Genomic DNA, 24,824 nt, shown 5'->3' on the forward strand with positions numbered 1-24,824 from the left:
GAGCAACAGGTGATTCTTTCAAACCACAGCCTTTTCTCGATCTGTCAGTGTAACACTTTGCTCTTCATAACGTGGACACATTTGTGGAGTGGTCATTTTGGGTTCTACATGTGGGATTCTTAGAGCAGTGTTTTTTTCAGAGTGTGGTCCGGGTACCACTGGTGGTCCGCAAGCTATCCCAAGTGGTCCGCAAGCAGACGTGGTAAAATATAATAAAGATGAGTTGTTTACAATATTGAACCAACTTGTATGTAAATCCAAACAGTTCTGCAACACTGCCTATGTTAGCTATGCCAGTTTAAATTAAATGAATCCTCTGACACAATAGGCAAGGTGAAAAGACAATAAGCAAGATGGTTCATTGAGTAGGCCTATTGTGTAATGTGCTGTTGAAGTAGGTCTACTCTTTTTTTAAGCTAGGTGGTCCATGTTTTTTTTTTTTATTGGTTAAGTGGTCCTTGGTCTGAAAAAGTTTGAGAAACACTATCCTAGAGTACCATTGTCAGTGTTGGCCATTTGTTTTTGTTTATTAGCTAGTCTGGTTCAGATAGGTGATCAGCTATCCAGTATCTCTCATATAGTATGAGTCATGTTGATACAGGGATTGGTCCTGGCAAGAGGGGTATTTTACCCCTGGATGAAGCTCCCTGTTGACAAGGGCAAGGTGTCTCTTCACCCTTCTCCTACCCCCCATCTTGGTTCCTCCTGCTGACGTGTCCGCCCAACAGATGGCTTTACGTGCTAATCCTATTAGGAACTTTCTGCTGATGGTGATTCATTGAGTGAAGCTTTTATACTTTCTCATTACTCCAGTCCAGGCTAGCTCGTTTCAAGGCTCTGGGGCTATACAGTGCTCTGTTTTCCATGTGACTGTTTTTTGGTGAATTGGACGATAAATCACACAGTTTTGCTCACGTTGACCAGGCCTGACCATGTCTACAGAGAAGGTAAAGTCTCTGCGGTATCTGGGTCATGGGGCTGGGATAAGGTAAACACGACTGGCTCAGGCTCTGAGTATTGTATTGTATCTATTTAGATGAAAAACAGTGTTACAAAAAATCATATTTTATGTTTAAGTATTTTAAGTTGTGGGATTTGTGTAGTTTTGTGTAGTTTGTTTTGGTCCAAATATTTTAATATGTTGATGACAGAACAGCTGCCTTGTGTGTCATAGAGTAATTTCTGGTTCCTCCAAACCATGTTTTTAGTCTACTTGACCATTGTATAATATAGCTGATTGCTCAGAGTCCTGATGGCTGCATATGAGAATTGTGAATGGTGTGGTACAATAGACATGCAGTGCTCTAAGAGCTTATGTAAATGATGGATTGGTATGACGTGTCCTAGAGGTAGGAGGTGATGCAAAGGAAATAATATCTCTTAAAGGAAAGCAAGCTGTTGTTTTAAGTAGCATTATACAGCTCTGGAAAAAATTAAGAGACCACTGCAAATCTGACAGTCAACTCATTCAAATGTCACTCAGCAACCATAGGATGACATCAGAAACATTTGCAGTGGTCTTTTAATGCAATGTTTTACTTTACTTCCAAGTTGCCATTTACCCATTGCATGTCATGGCTTGGGTTATCTGTTGCGTGGCATGCTGGTGTGTTGTAACATTCTAGAAAGTGGTAGCGTTTTGCCCACAGATGCTTAAGTGCCAATGGATCCCAGTGATTTAAGATACAGGTTACAACACAGTCCTGCTCAATGGCTAATTGCTGAAAGGTTACAAAATATTCAGTGTTTTAGTTTCACTGAAAGAATATGTCTACCAAAAGTGTCTAATAGGACTGGGAAGATGTTTATTAAAGTGCGGCCACCTGTGGAAAAACACCTATGTCACTGGAATGGCAAATATGCCAACCTTGCTTTGCTCATAGTTACACACACACCCCATCACACTGAGATTCTTTGTTAACTGTTATCACTGACCTTTAGCTAATCAACTGCAGTGTCTGACATAGGTTAGCAGCGGAGTAGCTACGGACAGGGCTGTGTCCTCAGGAGTTAGCAGAGGAGTAGCTAGGAACAGGTTAGGGTTAGGTTAGGTTAGGTTAGGCTTAGGGTTAGGGTCAGGGTCTTGGAACATAGGGCTGTGGGAACATAGGCACGCTCCCATGTCTTCAGGAGTAGGCCAATGGGTCGCAGTCACTGCCACAGTCCAGACCCCAGTCAAGGCTATTAAGAGCTCTGCAGCGATGATAATTGGATGATGGCTGTCACATGAGAATTGCTGCTTAGCCAAGCGAGTAGCCAAGGCATTGTGCCGACTGCATTGATCTACTGCCCCTGTGTCAAAGGGTGTTAACAGGTTGAGGGTAGTTGGAGACAGCTTTACTATGAGAATGGGAATGTAGTTGACAAAGAGGTTTCTTGCAATCAAGGGACCACTGGGTTCTTACTCATTTTGTGTATACCACAAGACTGTATCTGTGTCAATATTTTAGTCTTGTGGAAAAAATATTCACACACACTGCACCTTTAGTTACTAGTGTTAAATAGGACCATTCCTGTGTTCCCAGGATCCTATGAGTAATTGGGGTACATAGGACCCTTGGAACATATGTGTAACATTCAATTTATTGTTAGATTACACCTGTTCCATGCTTGGGCAAGGGGTGATGAGAAGAATTATATGTGCAATGAGCCAACAGAAATCAATGGGATTTTACAAAATGGCAAATACAACACGACAGAAACTGTATTTCGCTACGCTACTTGTTTTGGAACATCAACGAACTCCACTAATCACTCAGTGAGTTGCACAGTTTTGAAAACGAACGTTCAGAGTTGTTTTAAGGACATGTTTGTGCATGCCTGTAGCCAGCCACTCTGAAGCAGTCAAAGGCGTTTCTAAACGAATCACAAAGTCGAGACAGGACCCATCGTCAACATTTCTGTGTCCACCACTCTAGTTCCCTATAGTGATAGTGCCCTATTAAATTGAACAAGCCATGTGGTTAATCAGCATGTGAGTAAGAAGTCATCACCCTCAAGTCATCGAATAAGTATGTCAAGATGTGCAGTGACTAGCATCATTAGGAAATACCTACAGTGTCATCAGACAGGACAGAGTGGGGAAATAACTAAAAACATAAATAAATCTTATAAAATGTTCACTGATTTAGATGTGTACTGAGACTCAACAGCATACAGACAAACAGCAGGCTACCCCTTAGCAGCATAGCTGTATTTCGTTCACCTGCCATCTCATAAAACACAAGACTACTCAGAATCCAGTTATTATTCAAAACAGTAGGTTGGTGTCAAGGCACCAGCAGCTATACAATACAAACTAAAAGAAACAGTAAGACACATCTGGATTGATTCAGAAACAGGTGAGAGAGATTGAGTGAGGGAAAATATTCGTTAGTCGTTAACACATTGTTGTTTCATGTTAGCAGAAGACAGAGGTGAGCAGGCATATATGACACAGCAATAGTTTTGTGAGTAATTCAGTCAGTATGAGAGAATAATTCAGTTAGCAAGGAATAACAAACCAGATAGACTTGGACTCTGGGCAGGTTTTTATCAGACCCGTGTGATCTGTTTCAGGAAAAATCGATGATTTGTTCCACAGTCTATCCAGTCCATACAGTTCATCAAGATCTATGAACTTTTATGTCCTTGTATCACTTCTGCAGTATCTACATTCATATATATTCAACTTTGCATAGTTGTTCCCATAAATATACTTCCTTCTGCTTGAAACATAGGGGCTGTCCTTGAAAATCTATATGACAAGAAAGCCAAGCTCATGTTTTCCATCCCATATCGAAAATGTTTTTAGTCAGTTGGTCATGCAATGTCATCAGAGGTGACTCACAGGAAATGAACACTCTGATAAACCATTGCAACATTCCTGTGCGGTCCTCTGTATTAACCACACAGGGGCGCGTTTCCCAAAACCATAGTTGCTAACTAAGTTAGCAAGTTAACTAAGTTAAGTCAGATGTGGGGCAGGTTAAATAAGACAGTCACACTCACTGCAGAGTCTTCTCACTACAGTCAGCTGTTGAGGATCTGCTAGAGTACTATGAAGGTTTACATGACATAATGTGTTCCACAAAATCTTCAAAATATGAACAGTGGGGGGAAAGGATTTTAATAACTATAACTAAAGGACAATAATAACTATAAATATATTTATACTCTATAAATTCAACTTTCTTGTCAAATACTGTTAATGGCACTTTGACTATATATCATCATTGGGTATTGACTGTATTTGATGACTAGATTCAAAGCATGACACGGATATGTCCCTCCAATGATACATTAAAAAATACAACTATAAGTGCTTGACTGCTCTGAACATTTTTTGCTCACATATTTATTGTATGCTTCTTGCTTTCCATTTGGATATTACGTGGTAAGTTTTTTAATAAGTGTTCCTTTTGAAGATCCTTGTCATTTGTGTGGTGTACTCTTACTGTATCTCTGGCCCTCATTCGTGTCTCTGTTTATGTGAAGCCCCTGACTTCGCCTGTGTCTAGAAGCCCAAGAAGAAGAAGTCTGAGTCTGTGCCTACTGAGTCCAATGGGACTGAAGCCAAACCCAAGAAGACAAAGAGCAAGAAGAATGGAGAGCTCTCTGCAGAGAGTCCAGCCATCCAGAGTAAGCAGGACTTCCCCAAGACACCCAATGCCTGTTTGTTTGCCTGTTCAGGCTTTTATTAGTTGAAATAATCAAAAGTGAGGATTAGCAATGGGCAGCAAGGCAGTCTGGATGACCAGACCATATGAAATCAGCTCATAACATTAGTTGACTTATTTGTTGCAGTAATAATAAAAATCTGTGCTTTTACTTTTTTGTCTTTCAAAAAGATGGAGAGAAAGTAAAGAAAAAGAAGCCAGAGAAAGACAAGGAGAAGGGTAAAGAAGATACTAAAGAAAAGACAGAACCAAAAAAGAAACCAAAGAGTGCACCAAAGAAGAAAAAAAGTAAGACGTCACTTCCCACCCATGTGCAGATGATTCTACAGCATTTGTCTCTGTGGGCACATTAAAGGATGATAAAATAATTTTCTTATTAGCATGGTATCAATCTTGACCCATGAGATTTTGCCAAACAAAGGGCAAATATTGAAACATGCTGTTATACACACATATAGTATGTTAGTTACATAGTTATAAGATATAGTCATGTAGTTATACATATGAGTTAGGTACCTCGTGACTGTTGGTCTTGGTAAGCAGGTGTATCCGATGATGATGATGATGATGACAGTGATGAAGAGGAAGAGGACACTCCTCAGAAGAAGACCAAGAAAAAGACTTCAAAGGACACTGAGAAGAACTCTAAGGACAAGGAGAAGAAGTCTAAATCAAAAGGTGGGCTCAGGATTCCAGTTCTGTTTTGAGAGTTTTAAAGGAAAAGAGTGTGTTTTTATACTCTTGGTATTGCACTACTGGTATTGTACTATGCTGGAAATATTACCTTTTGTCCCCCTCCCTCCATCTCTCTCTCTTTCTCTTTACCTCCCTTAGTCTCTCTCTCCCTCCCTCCCTCTCTTTGTCCTCCTGCCTCTCTCTCTCTCTCTCTCTCTCCCTCCCTCACCGTTTCTCTCCCTCTCATTCTCCCTCACCTTTCATCTGGTTTCCCTTTCCCTCCCCTCCTGTCTGTGGAGTGGCTGGCTTTCTGGGTCAGACTGCGCTAGTTAACGTAATAAGATTAGGCCACTGATTTTATTGTGTAATGAATAGTGGGGTGTAAAGACCGGCAAACAGTCATGGCTTCGGCACGTCGCTTAGTAAAAGTAGCCCAACCAAAGAGAAGTAATCACTTCCAAAGTAATGAACAGACATCCGTAAGGCTTAAAATAACTTCTGCTCCACTTTAGTTTTAATTACAAATAGCTAAAGGCCTTATTTAATACCACTCGAAAGGCCAACAAGCCTTAACCTGTTGAGGAGTACGGTCACAAATATGTGATTAGAATGTTCGCAATCCGAGAGTTCCATATTATGATGCGACAATTACCCTCAGAGATTTTCCCCATAGACTGTATAAAAAACACTGAAACTATAGATCGTTTGCGTAGAATTCTAGAAGGAACCAGGAAAATAATTCACTCCTCAACAGGTTAATTTGTACGGAGCCCTAGAGGGGTCATCGCAAAATGTTTTGCATGTTGAGAGAATGTGCGCTCGTTTTATTACATTGTGCGCTCGTTTTACTAAATTGTGCTCTTGTTTAACTAAATTGTGCCCTCGTTTAACTATATTGTGCACTCGCTTTTACTAAATCGCATTTCGTTTTACTAAATTGTGCACTTCGGTTTACTAAATCGTGTGCACAATTTACTATATTGTGCTCTCGCTTTACTATAGTGTGAGCTCATTTTACTAAATTGAGCTCTCATTTTAAGCATAGTAAAACGAGGGCACAATTTATTAAACGAAAGTGCACTATTTACTAAAACGAAACAATTTACTAAAAACGAGGGCACGCATTTATTAAAAACGAGAGCACAATTTGTGAACATGGTTATAGAACATTGTGTGCACGATCTACTTAAACGTGGCCACAATTTGTAAAAGCGCACTCAATATTGTCTTGACACATGTAAACATGAGCACGTTATAGTATATTCGAGATCTCGATCTATTTTAAACGCACCCACCTAATAATTAAAACGTGGGCTCAAGAAATTCAATTGTGTGCACAAAAACATAGTGTGGTGTCAAGGGGTATCCCCGAATGACGCCGGGAGGTGTGTCGCTTGTAGTGACGTAGAGGGAATCTCATTGATTGCAGTGCACCTGGTTATAGCCCGTTAGGTAGGCTGTAGGTGGGAGAGCAGATGATTGTGTGTGTTTGTACAGGCCCCTTGCCAACATCGTCCAGCTGAATGTTTGGCGAAGTTTTGAGTGTTTGTTGAGGTCCAAGTGTATGCAGAGCTGTGGTGTTTATCGCTAACGGTGTGAGCTGGGCTACATAGCCTGAGAAGCTGAGCATCGTGAACGACACTGTTTATGTCTCCCGCTTCATAGTCCGTTATCAAAGCTTACCTCGTTGTGTGCATCATTGGTGTCTTGGCGGGGTTATATGGTGAGGCCCATCGGGCTAGAGGGAACCTTATTGTATTGGGTGGGTATTAGGCGATACTACTAATACGCAGTAGCCTATTTGTACCAACAGTAGGTCTACGTGTTGTAATTGTTTGGGAGCTTGTCGCTGTGATGTGCTTCGATTGACTTCTAGACCTCACAGTTAAGTCAACAATCCAGGAGATAGTGGAAACCGGTCATTAGGCTACAACAGAGCCCGCGGTAGCCTTTGTAGTAGAATTTCCCCATTATGGGTCTCCTTAGCTGGCGGTTGACACCACAGTGCCCCTGCTACAAAGAGTAGAAGTCCGCTATAAAACATGACCACCTAAAGTCTTTAATTAGCTGCTTAAGGTTATCATCACATTACCAATATGAACTGTTACAGACAGCTGTAGGCCTAGTCCATGTCAAGGTAACATGAAGTTGCCACCACAGCACAGCGAGCAGTGAGAAAATGTCGGGAATTACTAAATGTGAGCACGAAATACATATTTCGAGAGCTCAATTTAGGCCTACAACGGGGTCATGTTGTATTAATTCGAGGGCTCAATTAAAGGAAAACGTGCTCACGTTTTATTAATTCGAGGGCTTAATTAAAGGAAAACGTGCTCACAAATTATCACGACCAGAAAAAATATCACTTAAAGTGAGCTCTCCCGGGCTCCGTAAATTTGCATACAAAAGTGGTAATTTACCTACAAGCAGTGGTAGCAAATTTAAGTCTTCATGTTACCATTCATCTTTATGCTGTAAGTTATTTCGGGTTTTGTAATTGTTCTTTTAAGAGTCTCTGGTAACACTCCATAATAAGGTGCCATAATAAATAGCAAACTAGTAATTACCTAACCCTTTGTTAATATTTGTTAATTGTTACTAAAATATCTATTTGGCACAAGTTAATAGTTTTTTCATCATTCATTTATATTAGTTGTTTGCATAAAATCTGTATGTTAATGTTTTAACAAATCTATTAACTAATATTGTATTAATATTTGTTAATAGTTAACTAAATGTCTTTTTGGAACTAATTAACAGTTATTCCTTACATCATTTAAATGTTAAATGTTTATTTACAAACTATATGCTAATATAAAAGTTAATGACATATTATTATTTATCTAGCTTTTCTGATTAGCTTTGTGGAGAATTTATGGTTTATGGCTTTATGGTAGCCTGGCGAGCCAGACCCACATTAAAATGTAGGGTCTGGGCACTCACCATTCGCAGTGCTCAGTCCGAGGGGCGGGATAATCAGCTGTCTTTCGAATTCCCTCTGCACGCAATAGGACGCAATAGGATATTTGTTTTCAAGTAGCAGGGAATTTAAGCCAAACCGTTGCAACTCTGCCATCAATCATTATGTTAAGCCCACCAAACGACTCTATACACGATTTCAATGTCCTGATTAAGTTTCGATTTCTGGAGCTCACAAGCCAACGGAGAGTTGCTAGACTAGCCCTGGCAGCAAATGTAATTTACTGCCGCTAGGGGCGCGTCTAGATTTCTAGGCTAGCTTTATGGTCTTGTGAGGTGTATAAGGCACCCTACTGCAGTGGTTGGTTGTGTGAGAGTTTGCGCACCTCTTCTTCCACTTCATCCTTATTGGATACCTTTGTGGTTGGCTGTCCTGTAATTGGTGACCCTCTGTCTAGTGTTTGAAAGTAGTGTAGTCTTTGCCTTTGGAAGTACTATTTGGTTGCTGCTCGAATTTGGTGAAATTCAGGGGGTGTAACAGAGTTAGAAATGTAGTTTAGTGTTTGTATGTGATTTTCGCCGTAATTAAGCAGCTTTATTGAGATTGGTGTTTTGAAGCCCCCTTTGGAGAAACGGTATACTGCAGCTCTGCTGCTTTTAGTCCTTGTATTGTTGCCATAGCCGATCAGAAGCGGTTTGCTTTGCATTGGGTAGGTTGACTGTATAAGGCACTCCTCACTGTTTTAATTTTGTAACTGTAAAATGTTGTTTAAGTTGAAAACTTCGATATACCGCCCGTATTATATTACTTTACATGTATTGTTAGGATTTGGGTGCAATTCTAGCAACTTAGAGAACGTTTATTAATGTTTTCATTATAACCACGAGTTCATAGCCTACACACTGAGTCTTACGTGACTAGCTGTAAACTCCGCTAGCAACTTTCCATGCATTCAGTGTAGTTTAACTTTGTGTGCATGGAAAGTGCAATTCAGTCTAGCAGGAAATGAATGTACATTTGGTTTAGCATTATGTTTATGCATTACCTTCGTATGGTCTACATCTGTGAGTGTTTAGTGAGTCTCAGAATATTAATTAACTGTCGTTCTGTGCACCTGAACATTATTCAGATGTTCATGCTGCAAGGTCACTCTTCACACAGTAACTGTTCTAGGCCCAGTTTCCCGATAACGACGGAGACACGCTCTTAAGAGGGTTTTCTACGATTCATCTTACGATTGTTCGTTTGGTTTTTCCGACTGTTTCCCGAACATGCTCGTAGCGTGAACGCGCATGCACTGCTCTTAAAATGCTTTTAAGGGGAGCTGTCCACGTTAATAGTTCTGAAATATCCTCTAATTTGATGGTGATGTCAGGTGACTGCACGTCACAGCTATAGGCCTACCGTTTAAACTTCGGATCACACATTAATTCACATCAATACGAAAATAGAAACATGTTGACATCTGCATGTAAGCATTCCAAGTAGATTATATACCACACACAGACATAAATAATTGTAATTATTTAAGATTAGATTGTTGCACCATGCAATAATTTTTCGCGGTGTCACTTAAGAACACGTTTGAAGATAAAGAAGTCGAGTAGGCTAAGAAAGTGAGGAAATGTGTAAGCTTAGATTGATGCAGTACAGACTAAACCACATGTTGCTTTTTCTGCTTTTTACCTCATAGGCCTAATAAAATATAGCCTTCACTTAGCAAAGATAATGGCAAACTATTCTGTCAACGTCTCGTTTCATAACTTGATTGCATTTTTGTCCGCTTTTCATCACATTATTATGACCATTAAATGTAGGCTATGCTATTTAATTTGCACGCTAAAATCTGATTAATCACAAGTAAACACAACAAAGAATGGGAACGTACGTTGGATAATGTATTCTAAGTTGTAATTCCTCTGTATGTCCTGTTGGTGACCTCAGTGAGAAGTACTGTTAAGACGCTCTTAGCCGGTAACGAGAACTCTGGAGCACTCGTAGATTTACGAGTGTTTTCACGACGCTCTTAAGCTACGATGGTTTCGGGAAACAGTTGGCAAATCGTTCGTAAGACGTTCGTAAGAGGGAATTTATGACGCTCTTAGGCTTAAGATGCTTTCGGGGAACTGGGCCTAGTCTCATAGAACATTTCTAATCTTGTAGTGTATGGTTGTTTTTTCCTGATGTATGTCCTTCAATGTGAGTGGAAAACATATTAACTGATGTCTGTTTCAGAGGACAAAGATTCAGACAAAGGAAAATCAAAAAGCAAGAAGAAGGAGCCAGCTTCCATGTTTCAGATAAACGGGGACAAGTCGGAAAGCAAGAGCAAGAAAAAAGGTGAGTGCTGTGACATAAAACCGGCCAGATTACATTGATAACACTCTTCTTAATTTAGTTTAAAGCAGGGAGCATGACCTTTAAAGGACATTATGCAAACTTGCATGTGGGTGAGTATCAATGCACTCTTCTGAGCTGAGCCAAGATGTGTGTAAACTTTACTGATCTGTACACTGCTGCTTGTGAAACCAGCTGCCAAGTCTGAGAGCAGCGACGAGAGTGAGCCCGAGACCAAGTCCAGTAAGACAAAAAAGAAGTCCAGCTCTAACTCCAACCCAGCGTCCATGTTCCAGACGGGAGGGGACAAGGACAAAGACAAAGCCAAGGACAAAGCCAAGGACAAAGACAAGGACAAAGACAAGGACAAGAAGAGCAAAAAGAAAGGTGTGTTTATCTCTAGATCGTCCAGAGATGGTCCGAAGTCGTAGGCTAATGCTAACAAATGAATTCGTGTCAACCTTTTAACAGTTCATTCAGATCTGTACGTCTTTGTGTTGCTGTCTCACAGCCAAAGCAGAGGAAAGTGACGAGGAGTCGGACTCAGACAAGAAGAAGAAGAAAGGCAAAGGAAAGAAAGGAAAGAAGGCAAGATGCCACACGGCTAGATAGGGGTCTCATGTCTCTCTACAGCAAGATGCCACACAGCTAGATAGGGGTCTCATGTCTCTCTACAGCAAGATGCCACACAGCTAGATAGGGGTCTCATGTCTCTCTACAGCAAGATGCCACACAGCTAGATAGGGGTCTCATGTCTCTCTACAGCAAGATGCCACACAGCTAGATAGGGGTCTCATGTCTCTCTACAGCAAGCATTTACATGATCCTTAGTCTGTGCTCAAGTCAACATGAACTAATAATGTTTTTTTTTTCTTTTTGTTATCCTCACATCATTTATATACTTTAGTAAACATTTTGTACAGTATATTATAATGTTGCACATTGACCTTACACCCTATGCACGGCAAAATAGGGGTTTAGACTGTTAACATTTTTGTGGGCTTTGAGCACACATTTTGACCAAACTACAGTAGCAAAATAGTAAAATAAGCATCCTTATTAGCTGCCAAATAGTTGTTCACTTAAGAACAGGAAGAAAACAAATGCTAACAAGCATCTTTTCTAACGGATGTCTAGGAGGAAAGAGCACCGTCTCCCATCATCGAGTTTGACAACCTGGAGGAGTTTGTACTGCAGCCAGCACAGCAAGGTGTGACGGTAAAGTGCCGCGTGACACGCGACAAACGAGGCATGGACCGCGGCTTCTACCCTACCTATTACCTCCACCTGGACAGTGAGAAGAAGGTCAGCTCAGCCAATCAGCCCAACGGATTCTGGGCCCAGTTTACTGCAGTCACATACACATATGCCTACTCTAAGCCCAAATTGCTAAAATCACATACATATTTTGAGTCCAAACTACAGTAGTAAAATCACATGCATACCGGTACTCTGAGCCCAAACTACTAAAATCACATACATACTCTGAGCCCATTTTAGGGGGCAGCCGTGGCCTACTGGTTAGGGCCTCGGACTTGTAACTGGAGGGTTGCCGGTTCGAACCCCGACCAGTAGGCACGGCTGAAGTGCCCTTGAGCACTACTCCCCGAGCGCCTCTGTAGTTGCAGGCAGCTCACTGTGCCGGGATTAGTGTGTGCTTCACCTCACTGTGTGTTTTGTGTCACGACTACAATCACATAGTTGGATCCCACTCCATTGTAGTCATTCTATGATGAGACATTACTATTACACTGGCACACTGACTTTGAGACCAAACTCACATACTCCATAAGTCCATACTAATACATGGGATAGGCCCATGCAGTAGGCTACTCACATACTCTAAGTCAGGGGTGTGTAAACTTTTTGGCTCAAGGGCCACATTGGGTTTTGAAAATTGGCCGGTGGGCCGCACAACAAACCCCCCCCCACACACACACACACACAACGACATCCACATACAAAAAATACATTATTAAAAATTAGGGCTGTCAAAAAAACTGATTAATTTCGATTAATTAATTTAAAAAAATAACTGATTAAAAAAATTAGTGCAGATTAATCGATTCTGTATGACCTTTGACCCCGAGTTCTAGTCAGTAAAAATTAGACTGTAAAATGAAGGAGAGAGAAGAAAACGTGCTGCCTGGATCATTGATTGGAACATTTACTTTTAAAAAACGGCCTGATGGTGTTGATAAAAATAAAGTGTTGAAAATAAAGTCCTCTGTAATGTCTGCAGCAAGGAATGTGCTCTATATACATCAATGCAAAGAAATAAGTGTTGACATTGAGGGGAGTGTTAATTTATTTTCATTGTGTCCCCTAGGTTATATCTGTGGCCTGAAATGCCTTGTATGTGAAAAATAAAACTTCTTCCCGAAGCACTTTTGAATTTATTTCCTCAGCATAATAGGTCATATCATAGATTATTATGACAATTATTTGAAGAGTGAAAATAATAATAAAAGAGTTTTTGAAGTTAATGTCACAAATGCTGATTCAATGATTCATTTGAATTTAAATATTTAAAATACTTTCACAGCAAAAATTATATATGCGATTAATTTAGATTAATTAATCACAGAGTATGTAATTAATTTGATTAATTATTTTAATCGATTGACAGCCCTATTAAAAATACATTTTTTGTAGCATAATTTAGTATCAAAAGTATTTGTTTTATATGCTATTAATTGCTTAAAAATACTGCTAATTTGATGTTGTTGAACAAATGTATAAATTGTGCACTGTCGCTTTAACGTTTTTAAATTCACTTCACGTTTATTTCTTAATTATCTTAGATCTGCTGCAAAGGAGATAACTAAGAGTAGGCTAGGCCTATCATCTCTATTTAACATGATGTTTTGACACTGACATTGTAAACATTCTCTAAGGAGAGTGAAAAGCAGTTTGCAGTAAAGCTAACCAACGTCGTCTCTATCGCAGGAAAAAAAAATAGCGAGCAGCCTGATAACCAAATTACCGGTAAATGCTCGGCGGGCCGGATGAAAGTGCTTGGCGGGCCGGGCCGCAGTATGCCCACCCCTGCTCTAAGTCCATACTAATACCTGCATGGGAGAGGCCCTTGCAGTAGGCCTACTCATTTGGAGGCACTCAGCTAATACAGGGTGTCTGTGTGTTTTTCAGCAGGACTTTTTACTAGCAGGAAGGAAAAGAAAGAAAAGCACCACGTCCAACTACTTGATCTCCGTCGACGCCACTGACCTCTCCCGCGGAGGGGAAAACTTTGTTGGCAAACTACGGTTAGAGGCCACATTATTGGATTAATAGATTTAACAGTGATTGAACTGTAAAATAGTCAAGGTTATTTATTTATGTTCTTCTAGAGAAATTGAGCTATCTTCTTGGGTGTTGTCTTTACTAGTAAATATACTAACACATGTTTACTTACAGAATTAGGCATACCTAATCTCAGGTCACTGAGCTCACTTTTGTGTGCACTATGAATTTCATTCCAAATCTGTTATTGTGTATGAATTCTGCTCCACTTGATCTTTAAATTATGAACCATTGTCATGGCTGTGAAAGCCTTTATCTGACCTCTGTTTTTTGTTCATCTTCAGATCCAACACCATGGGAACCAAATACACCGTGTTTGATAACGCCTTGCATCCGGACAGAGCGCTACCAGACATGTCCAATGCTCGGCAGGAGCTGGCTGGCATTATTTATGTAAGTAACTGTTTTTCAAACAACAGAAAGACTCATGAAACAGAATGTTCTTATAGCTTCATGGCCTGATGGTCACTTGTCATGTGTTCTGTTTTATACTGATGGACATATGTCATAAAAATGTCATAAATGTATAATTGGACATCATGTCCTAAGCCGTTATAGGAACATACAGTCACTAAAGTTAGTGAATATAGTGACATGATATTGAGCACAGATCATTATTACTATGCATTATAACATTATCATAGCAATTTATGACAAGTGACAGCTGCCATGACAGGTGTACAGTATGACATGCTTATCCTAGTGTTATGAAGCAGGATTTATGTAAAGTACTACCAATGAATGCACTTCAGTCAAGGCATAATTGTACACCTCCTTTAATTTCCACCTGAGGAGCTCATGTGACTCTTCCTGTGTCAGAATGAGCAAATGCACATTTTTTACATTACACTAACATTAAAATGATCAGTTTAAAGTAAAGTCATGAAGCCTAAATAAAAAGAAAATACAAATATTAGTAATATAATAATACAAATTAACAGAATAATAACAATAACCATATACTGATTAGTCCATCCAAGTCACCAAAATGGTGGACCCGGCCACTGTCTTAGTGAGTGGCCTGCCCTGCACTGAATGCCCTGTGGTGTGTGTGTGTGTGTGTGTGTGTGTGTGTGTGTGTGTGTGTGTGTGTGTGTGTGTGTGTGTGTGTGTGTGTGTGTGTGTGTGTGTGTGCCGTTGCCTGTGGTGTGTGCCCTCAGGAGACAAACGTGCTGGGGATGAAGGGACCCAGACGGATGACCGTCCTCATCCCCGGGATGGACAAAGATGGGGAACGAGTGCCCGTTAGACCTCGCCATGTAAGACACACACACTCAAACCTTCACACTCACTCTTCCCTAAAATCTTTCACTCACTCATTATTACTGTCATTTCTTTCCATTTAATTATATTTTGTTTATTGTTATTTATTTGTTCACTTATTCATTTATTGAGTTCCTTTTTATTACTGTTTTTAATCCAATTGTTGCTCTTACCTTGTGAAGCACAGTGGATTAAACTGATTGTTTTTACACAGAATATATCTTTTATTATCATACAAAGGTCAACGTTTGTCTGTCAGTTTACTTTGTGTGTACTCAGTGGCTTGAAGCTCAACATGACTAAGCTTTTTCTGTTCCTTAACTTCAGAATAGCATGACTAAGCTTTCTGTGTTGACCTCAGGATAGTACAACCGAAATATCTGTCTCCCTCATTTGCAGGACAACGACGGCCTTCTGATCCGACACCAGAACCGGAACGTGGATAACCTGATTGAACTCCACAACAAGACGCCAGTCTGGAATGAGGAGACGGCTTCTCACGTTCTCAACTTTAACGGCCGTGTCACTCAGGCCTCCATCAAGAACTTCCAGATCGTCCACAATAAAGACCGTAAGGACCGTTTCATACACGCATACATATCTCCATATGTTATCTATAGCCTGACAACATTTATCATGCCATTTAAACATATTCTATGAGAGGATTTCTGTATACTGTATACAGAATACTGATGATCTATGTTAGTGTAACTGTTTCCTGAGGATTAAATGTATGATCTCATATTAGCAACACCACATGTTTACTCTATAGTACATAATGCATTTGATGCTGTAGAATCTATTCTCTAAATACTCATGTTTATGTGTTGTTGTTTGCTTATTTTAAACGTGCAAAAGTCTCCTGAGAATTGAGCCTAAAGAGTTAGCATTGGGGGTTTTCTACAGAACATAATCCTTTAATTACTATTGTACCGTGCAGAAGTGAATCATGGTTGATGACTTATGTGTTCCTTTGCTAGTGGACTACATTGTGATGCAGTTTGGGAGGGTGGCGGACGATGCCTTCACGCTGGACTATAACTATCCACTCTGTGCAGTACAGGCCTTTGCCATCGCGCTCTCCAGCTTTGACGGTAAAATAGGCTGTGAGTGAACGGGGTGCCCACACAGTCTCCAGTCCCGTGCACTCACATAGCTAACCACGAACTCACTCAGCAGTAGAAGAACCCTTCGAAACTCTGTCTGCATCAAGATCCACCTAATGAATGAGACGAGCCACTGGTGGCCCCTAGTGGACATGAGTGGACATGCTCATTCCTTTCCCCCCCACGTGGAGGGAAGGGGAAGAAATGCAGGACTGCTGCTGGTTATGTCAACCAGTAAATGCACCGTTGGACTGCTAAGGGAAATTGCAGTGGCATAGAATTGCGTGAATGCTGGACTGAGTTGCCTATGCTGATGTCAGCTGGAGTTTTTGCAGTCTTTCATCATTTCTATGCACCTACCTGAGATGATATTTGGTTTATTCTGACAAATCTAACTTCTTTCAGTAAACCATTTATGACACTGCAAAGACACTGAGATGTATTTCTTCTATGTGTAGTGCATGGATATCTCACTGCATTATGGTTCATTATTGTAAGGTCACTATCAGTTGATCTGTTTTATGAGAAGCATGTGTCTTTATTTTCACAATTCGATTGTTTGAAATTCGAGTGTTTGAAAATGTATTCCTTTGGTTAGAAGGTGTGTGTGTGTGTGTGTGTGTGTGTGTGTGTGTGTGTGTGTGTGTGTGTGTGTGTGTGTGTGTGTGTGTGCGCGTGCGCCTGTGTGTGTTCATGCATGCATGTGTGTCTGTGTATAATCTGTGCAAAGTGGACTAATTGTTAGTTGACTAATGAATACCCATTTCCCTGGTTGTTAAGGCCTACACTCTGCCATGTAACAGAAGGCACTGTTTGTCTGTGTGTGAACACAACTGGGGGCAGATGTTTCCTTACTCTTCTCTGTCTTGTCATCCAGTGAACAGCTGATTGAGAACTGAGTAGAGTAGTGTTGTAATGACCAAGTGTTTGATTTTGTCCTGTCACTGGCCTTTTGTATGAGCATATGTTACATTTGGATTCTTTTGTCATGACTTTGCAAGATGCAGATATGTGAGTGCTATTACTGACCGTTACCCTTTGATCTCAGCTTGACAGTGTAGTAAGTAAACCCATATTCTTGAGGTCAGATTTGTCACATTGCATGTGGTAGGAAAATGTAAATGGTAAATAGTAATTACTGTAGGAAAGGTAGTAGGATTCAACATGAGCATTCCAAAATGCATTCAAAACATTTGCAAAATAAAAATGCAAATATATTGGTGCTAATTGGAAGGTCTGGACTATGATTTGGTGTTCACAATGTAATATGCAAAATAATTGGCTTTCGCAATGCCAATATATCACAGAAAATCTTAATTTAAAATCATACACCCAGAGAACATGAACGAGTTTTTGTTGATGGGTTTATGCGTTTCTATCCAGATGCAAGCCTTCTACAGGCCCATTTCTTTAAAATAAAAATAAACGAAAAATGCCACATTTGTCCCACGTTGACCACGTTTTGGCGGGCTCAGGTGCTCAAGGATGAGCCTAAGATGAAAAACCAGTTCGGTGTCTCGTGCCATAAAGCGCAGAGTGCACCGCCTCAACCTGCTCTGGTAGTTGTCCCAACTCGCAGACGCGCTGCAGATTGACACGAGAAAATGACTCCAGGCCTGTGCTAGACCCAGGTGGGCCTCAACTCTCCATGTTGCACCTGGAGCAATATTAAATATTTCACGGTCTGTTCATGGCCTCTAGTCTTCTCCGAACTCCTCAAGCATGAGCGGATTGTAGCTTATACTGTTATCGCTTTGTCTGACCCCCAGACGGTGCTGTTGGCATTCTTGAAGTAGGCGCTCAAGGATGTGGACACGGGGGGAGAGTGCTCATGAAAAGTAGCGCTCACAGAGAATGATCATTATAATTTAGGCTCTTTTCCAAAGTATTACATCACAGCACTGGGCTCCTTCGTTCCCTTGAGACGGAGTGGTGTTGAGATGGTTTCAGTGTTCGCGCTCACTGCTGTGGAATGTGGAGAAATTCTTCATGAATTCCATAACAATGAACTCCTTTAGACACTGGAATCCGAGACAACTTAATGTCGTGCATTGACTTTTTGAATTGCTTAGTCTAATTATGACCTTTGTTAAAGATTTAGAATCCTGTTCTACGTTTTGTTTACGTTTTGACGATTAATGGCATAGGCAAGCCTACTGCAATTCATAGATGTAGCCTAGGCCTACATATAAAATTGTATTGGTGAGAAAACAGTGTAGCCTACATTTATTAAAATAGTTGCACATTATTGTCACAACCTCGTTGTGAACCCAACATGTTAGCAGAAGTTGATTTGCAGAATATAGCAATATTTTCATATCATCATACCAACATCAGTTTTCAATGCATACTTAAAGGTAACAGATATGCCTAACCACAAACCATAAATATTTTTGCAAGACACTTCGTTACAGTTTACTGTACTGTACGTGCAGCATTCCAAATTGTGGGGGTGGGGATTTTGGAGAAGTCTCTGCCCCCAACTTTGTCGATTGACGCTCAGCAATGGCTCCTCCTTGAAACTTTTTTTCCCTTCGTTTTCAGTGAAGTGCGTTGATTTCATACCAAACTCATACTTTGCATTCCACCTTTACTGTCAAACCAGGAGAAATATTACCGACAGCAAAATCGCGCCAGAAATATAAGTTTTAGAAATAAGGTTACCTCTAGATGACTACTCGGTAGAGTTAATCTATAACTGAAATAAGGTAAGTGTTTGTGTATTCGCCACTCTCTTTGTCCAGTGCGTTGAAGTTTTCACGCTGCTCGTCTGAAGTTTTCAGATCTTTGTCATATTTTGCATTTTTCCTCGGAACTCCCCGTGCAGGGAGGGATAGTGAAAAAAATAGCAGTTTGATGAGCTATATTCTGTGAGTCTGACTTAGACCAGGACTCTCTCGGTGTACCTACGGAACATTTAGGCACAGAAAGATTCAAGTTAATTTATATAAACTTGCAACATTCCGTGTTTGTAAAGTGCCTAGTGTTGACGCCCGGATTGTCGAACATGTATCTTTATTTTGTTGTGCAGCCACATAGGTCTGGCCCTCAAAGTTCCCAGAAACTTATTTTGGGAATAAAACAAGAAGTTTTGGTTTGTGACGGCAAGAGAAAGCGGGACAAGACGCAGGCAGGGATACTTTCACCCCACGACTCCCCAAGCGCGCTAAAAGGTAAGCGCTCACGATTTGTCAAAAAAGTTTGTTTCTACGATTTGTCAAAAAAGTGTTGATTTGTTTCTTGTATATCTGTGTTCACTTTCTTATCTATGTTTTCTATCTCAGTTTTCTGCAAATCCCCGGCAAACGCCCGCATTCATTGAAAACATCCCAGACATTAGATTTTTAAATATATTTTGCCCTATTATTTAGACATTTTAATACGATCTTGACTGATTTAGAAAGGATTTTTTGAAAGAATAATGAAAGTGAACAATGGTTTTAAATCCAGATTAACGTAGAAAGAACGATCACAGTTTTAGTCTCTGTACCATATTTCTATGGTAAACATTTTGATTGCGCAGAAGATGTAGGCCTATTTATATAGATAGGCAACTCCTTGTCAATCTTAATGAATACCTAAATGTTTGGCACAGCATGTAGGCAAAAAAAACCCTTTCTGTTTACTCTATATACTCTATTCTATAATATTTTCTGATGAAATTAAATATGATGTTTTGTTATTTCCCTCTTCTAGCACGATTTATACCAGGTAGAACTGTAATTTAAATATGAATACAGTTTTAGTTTATTTTGAACTACATTAACTGCATTAATAGAATGATACAAGTTCTGTGACATAGGGTTTGGTTCTTTCATATTCTGAAACTCCAAATGCATTTGAATAGTCTAAATTTCTAATGGGGGTGGGGGTGTATGGTGTAGAAATGTAGACGTTTTCATATGCACAACTGTTTGTGTAATTATTTATTTTATACATTGAATTAGTTTGTGTGTGTGTGTGTGTGTGTGTGTGTGTGTGTGTGTGTGTGTGTGTGTGTGTGTGCGTGCGTGGTGAAACCTCGCTCCCTGGTTGAGCTGGGGAGACAGGATATTCCTGTTTAAATCACTGCAGTAGCTGCCACTGCCTCTCTGCTTGCCTGGCCCTGGTATCTGACAGCAGTCTAAAGCAACCCCAAACTTACCTGTGCTCTGATGGTTAAGGGCAGAATGCCGCCCTGCAGGTTAGGCAAGGTGTGAGCTATCCAAAAGACAGACTCTCACCACTCAGAGATGTAAACTCTGGATTGACAGCCTTGATGATAACAACTCCCCCCCACCCCCATTGTTAGTCTAATTGTATCCAGTAAATGTGTGCCTGGCCATTTTGGTTTCATCAGACGGACATGGGTCCGCAAACTTATGCTCAAGAGCACAGACACACGGTCCCAAGTGTGCTTCACATCTCACAGTGCTAGATGCAAAGCTCTCGTGGCCCTCTTGAACACTACAGTGCAGAATCCACTGTGTATTAGAATGGTGGTGAAATCCTCCCAAACTACCTTTGGGGAGAAAGAAACATGTGGGCCTTCAGCTCGTCTGATGCACTTCATGATTAACTACTTGTGTGTGTGTGTGTGTCTGTGTGTGTGTGTGTGTGTGTGTGTGTGTGTGTGTGTGTGTGTGTGTGTGTGTGTGTGTGTTGATTTGTATGGAAATACATAGCATTCAATCTGCATGCTTAAGCAGCATGCATCAGTTTTCCCTTGATTATACTGTTATTTGTAGATCTTTAGTGAGTGTGGAAACACTCTGTCCAGGCCCTCATGCTGATCATAAAACTGCGGCAAATTTGAGTTGAGACTCATGAATAAGCCACAGGACGTGTGTAAAAGACGTGTTGGAGATCTCCTGTGGGAAAGATGGTGAGGCCCTTATAGCCAGGTTTCGTGTGAGTGTGAGAGCCTTAAAACATGAGAGTCTTCTTCTCTGTGGATATTTGTTTTCAGAACACACTGTGGTGTTTTTTAGGAGAGGTCAGCTAAACCAGCTACATGTCTTACCTGTCTGAACACGGTGACAAGATGCCCTGCTCTCTTTCCTTTATCATCTCACTGCTCTGATAGAAGACATGGCTGGTGCAGGAAATTAGTCCTTCTCTTTTACCCCCTTTCTCTCTTTCTGTCTCTTTTACCCCCTTTCTCTCTTTCTGTCTCTTTTACCCCCTTTCTCTCTTTCTGTCTCTTTTACCCCCTTTCTCTCTTTCTGTCTCTTTTACCCCCTTTCTCTCTTTCTGTCTCTTTTACCCCCTTTCTCTCTTTCTGTCTCTTTTTTTGGCGTTCTGGTTGTTAATTGTCAGCTGAGACAAAGCATTGGCCTCGGCCAGTCGTGTCCAGAGAACTGTGTTGTGGCTTATTAAAAGTTAAATGGTGTGAGAACTGAAGGTATGAGCACTGGACGGGCTGGATGAGGTAGATGGGAGAGAGCAGAGCTGTGCACACTCTGACACCTACTGAGTACACTTACTGACAGAGGACACATACAGCTGAGTACACTTACTGACTGAGGACACCTACTGAGTACACTTACTGACTGAGGACACATACATTACAGCTAAGGACACTTACAGCTCAAGTCATGCACTAATAGCCATCTGAATGACAGTAAAGTCTCACGTGTGTTGCTGGATGGCATTTTTTGAATGATTGTGTTCAATTTTGGAGCTGCAAACTCTAATTGTGATATACAGTCTTTTTTTGTCAATCGCCTTGTATTGATTCCTTTGTTCGAAGACCAGAAAAGTTACTGCAGTTTCTGCCGTACTGTACATATTTCAGTGGGAGCTTCTGGACGTCTCTCTGCGCTTGCCTCATGTTTAGGAATGATTAAGAGGCATGCTGCTGTTGCGTGGAGCAACTCAAGCTCGCTCTCTGTCATTGAGGATTTGGTGCAGGAACAAATGGTGCTCCACATCCCTTGCGGTTTGAGGAGCACAAGGGTTTCTAATTTTAGCGCTTCCCCTGCGAGCCCGTGCAGGATCGGGGCCAGACCCGGCCCAGGCTCCCCCTGCTCTCTCCGGGGACGAGGATGCAGGGCTGGGGAGGATTAGGATTGTGCTGTGCATGCAGTTTCTCAGGCAGAGTTTATACCTCATTAATGGGCTCCCAGCGCACACAAGCGCCTCTCTCTTCCCAGCCCCAGTGCTCCTTGTCTGGGTCAGCTTGCCGACCGAGGATGCTGCCCAAGCACACGGCGCTTCGTTTGCACCAGTGAGCATGGGGCAGGAGCAGCTGTGACGCAGGCACTTGATTAGATTCGATTTGGTGGAGGGTCGACAGCTTAAGTGTTCAATAAGTAAGACCCTCTACTCCACCCATTAGACACACACACACACATACACACACAGACACACAAATCACTAACAGCCTCACCAGCTGCTCAGCACCCCCTCCCCCATCCATACACACACACACACACACACACACACACACACACACACACACACTTAGGTCACTGATTGAAATAATAACATAGCTAACCTGTTACCTCCCACAGCACGGCAACCTGCACAAGTTTGTTCAGCTGACGGGAAATGTGTGTGTGTGTCTGTGTGTGTGTGTGTGTGTGTGTGTGTGTGTGTGTGTGTGTGTGTGTGTGTGTGTGTGTGTGTGTGTGTGTGTGTGCGCATTGCCCTTAAGGCTCAGTAAAACTTTGCTTTTATTAAACAGTTTGTTTTTATTGCACGGTCGAAAAAAAAATCTACAACTTAATTCCTTGTTTATGAAAGTATTTCTATCATTGTTGGAAATGTTTAAATACACGTTACTTTACCATTGGACGCATCTGTCTCTTCCTGAGAGTACTTATTTTAAAATCCTAGTTTGCTTTGTTTAATGTTTGTTTACTGTGCTGTCTGGCCCCAGACTGTTATTTTTTGGCATATTGACTTTAAGTGATTGTGCACTGTTCGCTAAAGCCCTTAACTTTCTCATGCTAAAAGACAGGACTGTTTAAAGAGTCAACAAATTAATTTTAATGAACTGTGTCCGTTTTTTCAGAACTCTTCATCTCCCTGTTCCCATGGCATCCACACCGTGATTGCCTGCCATGAATAAATTACTATTTGGTAGCATATGTAAAAAAAATAGTAAAAAGTGTGTGTGCAGTGCATTGAAATCAGCTAGTGATTAGTATCCCTTTCCTGTGTGTGTGTGTGTGTGTGTGTGTGTGTGTGTGTGTGTGTGTGTGTGTGTGTGTGTGTGTGTGTGTGTGTGTGATAGATAGATAGATAAATACTTTATTGATCCCCAAGGGGAATGTGTGTTGTGTTTGTTGTGGGCAGCCGGGGGTTTGCCCTGGCTGTGTGTTTGTGTCGCTGGCTGTTTGGCAGTTCCTTCACCCATTTGTGCTAAAGCCACAGGAGAATGTCTAATGAGGTCGCTCCATTTGGGCCGTCTAGGCCTGCTCTTAGCACCTCTCTCCCAAGTGCTCGTCCAAATGGTGCGCGCTGAACCCGCGGTCAGCAGAGCCCTGAACAAACACTTTCTGTGCGGACAGAGGGAGAGAAAGAGGAAGAAACAGAGGGAAGGAGAGAGAGAGAGAGAGAGATAGAGAGGGGAGAGAAAGAGAGGGAGACGGAGTGAGGGAGCAAGAGAGGGAGTGAGGAAAAAGCCAGAGAGAGAGAGAAAAAAGGAGGGAGAGAGAGAAAGAGAGAGAGAGAGATGGCAGAAGAGAGTTTGTCCAGCTTTCACGCCCCTGTGTTATGTTAGTGGCTCATTTATTATTTTTAGTGCTGTTCTTCCTCTAATATAATTAGAGCAATCATCTTCTTTTCCCTTTTAAAATGAAGAAGCCATAACAGCTGATTGGGCCACTTTATAAGCAGCAATGTGAACTCCCAACCTCTCAGATTCTGCTTTGAGTTCATTTTCCCATTATTCGTGTTCGGCCGGGCTCCCTAGACACATGTTTACATATGTTACCTCTTCAAACAGTGCGGGCCGATAAGACTTCTGCCTTCTCTGAGCAGATTCATTCAGAGGGAGGGGCCAGCCACTGGGCGAGAACAGCACACTCTTTGTTTCCTGTTCTTGAAGTCACTAAACCGTCCAGTTGTTCCTGAAAGTGCTGTGGTGGTGGTGTGTTGCGTGTGTGTGTGTCTGTGTGTGTGTTGGCAGTATGTTGGTGTGTGTGTGTGTGTGTGTGTGTGTGTGTGTGTGTGTGTGTGTGTGTTTGGCGAGTGAGTGGGTGAGTGTTTGTTGTCAGTGTGCTGGTGAGTGTGCTGTGATTTTGTGTGTGTGTGTGTGTGTGTGTGTGTGTGTGTGTGTCTGTGTTATCAGGGTGCTGGGTTTTTTTGAGTGTGTTCTCAGAGTGCTGGTGTGTGTGTTTTCACTGTGTTGGTGTGTCTTTTCTGTCAGTGTGTTGATGAGTGTGATGTGTGTGTGTGTGTGTGTGTGTGTGTGTGTGTGTGTGTGTGTGTGTGTGTGTGTGTGTGTGTCTGTTTTCAGTGTGCTGGCGTGTGTGTGGCAGTGTGTTAGTGTGCCAGACAGGTTAATTTGCAGCCAGGAGGTGCACCTGAAGTCTCAGATTGGCTGCAGCCATGCCAGCTTACACATACAGTACT

The 24,824-nt window shown here is 41.4% G+C and overlaps 2 protein-coding genes across 7 annotated transcripts in view; both read left to right on the forward strand.

Moving 5' to 3' along the window:
* Positions 1-792: 792 nt before the first annotated feature.
* LOC125301467 (tubby-related protein 1-like) lies at positions 793-17,489 on the forward strand. Of its 4 annotated transcripts, none has more exons than XM_048253893.1 (13): positions 793-947; positions 4,500-4,620; positions 4,830-4,946; positions 5,199-5,336; positions 10,489-10,593; positions 10,786-10,977; positions 11,102-11,178; positions 11,728-11,895; positions 13,744-13,856; positions 14,178-14,286; positions 15,054-15,152; positions 15,556-15,727; positions 16,137-17,489. In XM_048253893.1, the coding sequence occupies exons 1-13, from the start codon at positions 933-935 to the stop codon at positions 16,268-16,270; spliced, it is 1,560 nt and encodes a 519-aa protein (XP_048109850.1). In that variant the 5' UTR covers positions 793-932; the 3' UTR covers positions 16,271-17,489. The 4 variants fall into 4 exon arrangements, with proteins under 4 accessions (XP_048109850.1, XP_048109851.1, XP_048109849.1 ...); XM_048253894.1 differs by having other exon boundaries at positions 4,503-4,620; positions 13,741-13,856; XM_048253892.1 differs by having other exon boundaries at positions 794-947; positions 13,741-13,856.
* Positions 17,490-19,366: 1,877 nt separating this feature from the next.
* The window catches only part of tead3b (TEA domain family member 3 b), a 53,069-nt gene continuing 47,611 nt past the window's right edge, over positions 19,367-24,824 (forward strand). For all 3 annotated transcript variants that reach the window (XM_048254879.1, XM_048254880.1, XM_048254881.1), the window contains exon 1: positions 19,367-19,435. The gene's annotated coding sequence lies outside the window, so the exon portion shown is untranslated. The remainder of the gene's footprint in view (positions 19,436-24,824) is intronic.

The sequence above is a fragment of the Alosa alosa genome, chromosome 10, assembly GCF_017589495.1.
Source record: "Alosa alosa isolate M-15738 ecotype Scorff River chromosome 10, AALO_Geno_1.1, whole genome shotgun sequence".
Taxonomy (NCBI): Eukaryota; Metazoa; Chordata; class Actinopteri; order Clupeiformes; family Clupeidae; genus Alosa; species Alosa alosa.

What these genes read in the sequence shown, in the direction of transcription:
- LOC125301467 (XM_048253892.1), top strand. An exon ending in AAGCAAGAGCAAGAAAAAAG is followed by an intron (nt 10,594 to 10,785) that starts GTGAGTGCTGTG and finishes TTGTGAAACCAG; the next exon opens with CTGCCAAGTCTGAGAGCAGC. An exon ending in AAGGAAAGAAAGGAAAGAAG is followed by an intron (nt 11,179 to 11,727) that starts GCAAGATGCCAC and finishes ACGGATGTCTAG; the next exon opens with GAGGAAAGAGCACCGTCTCC.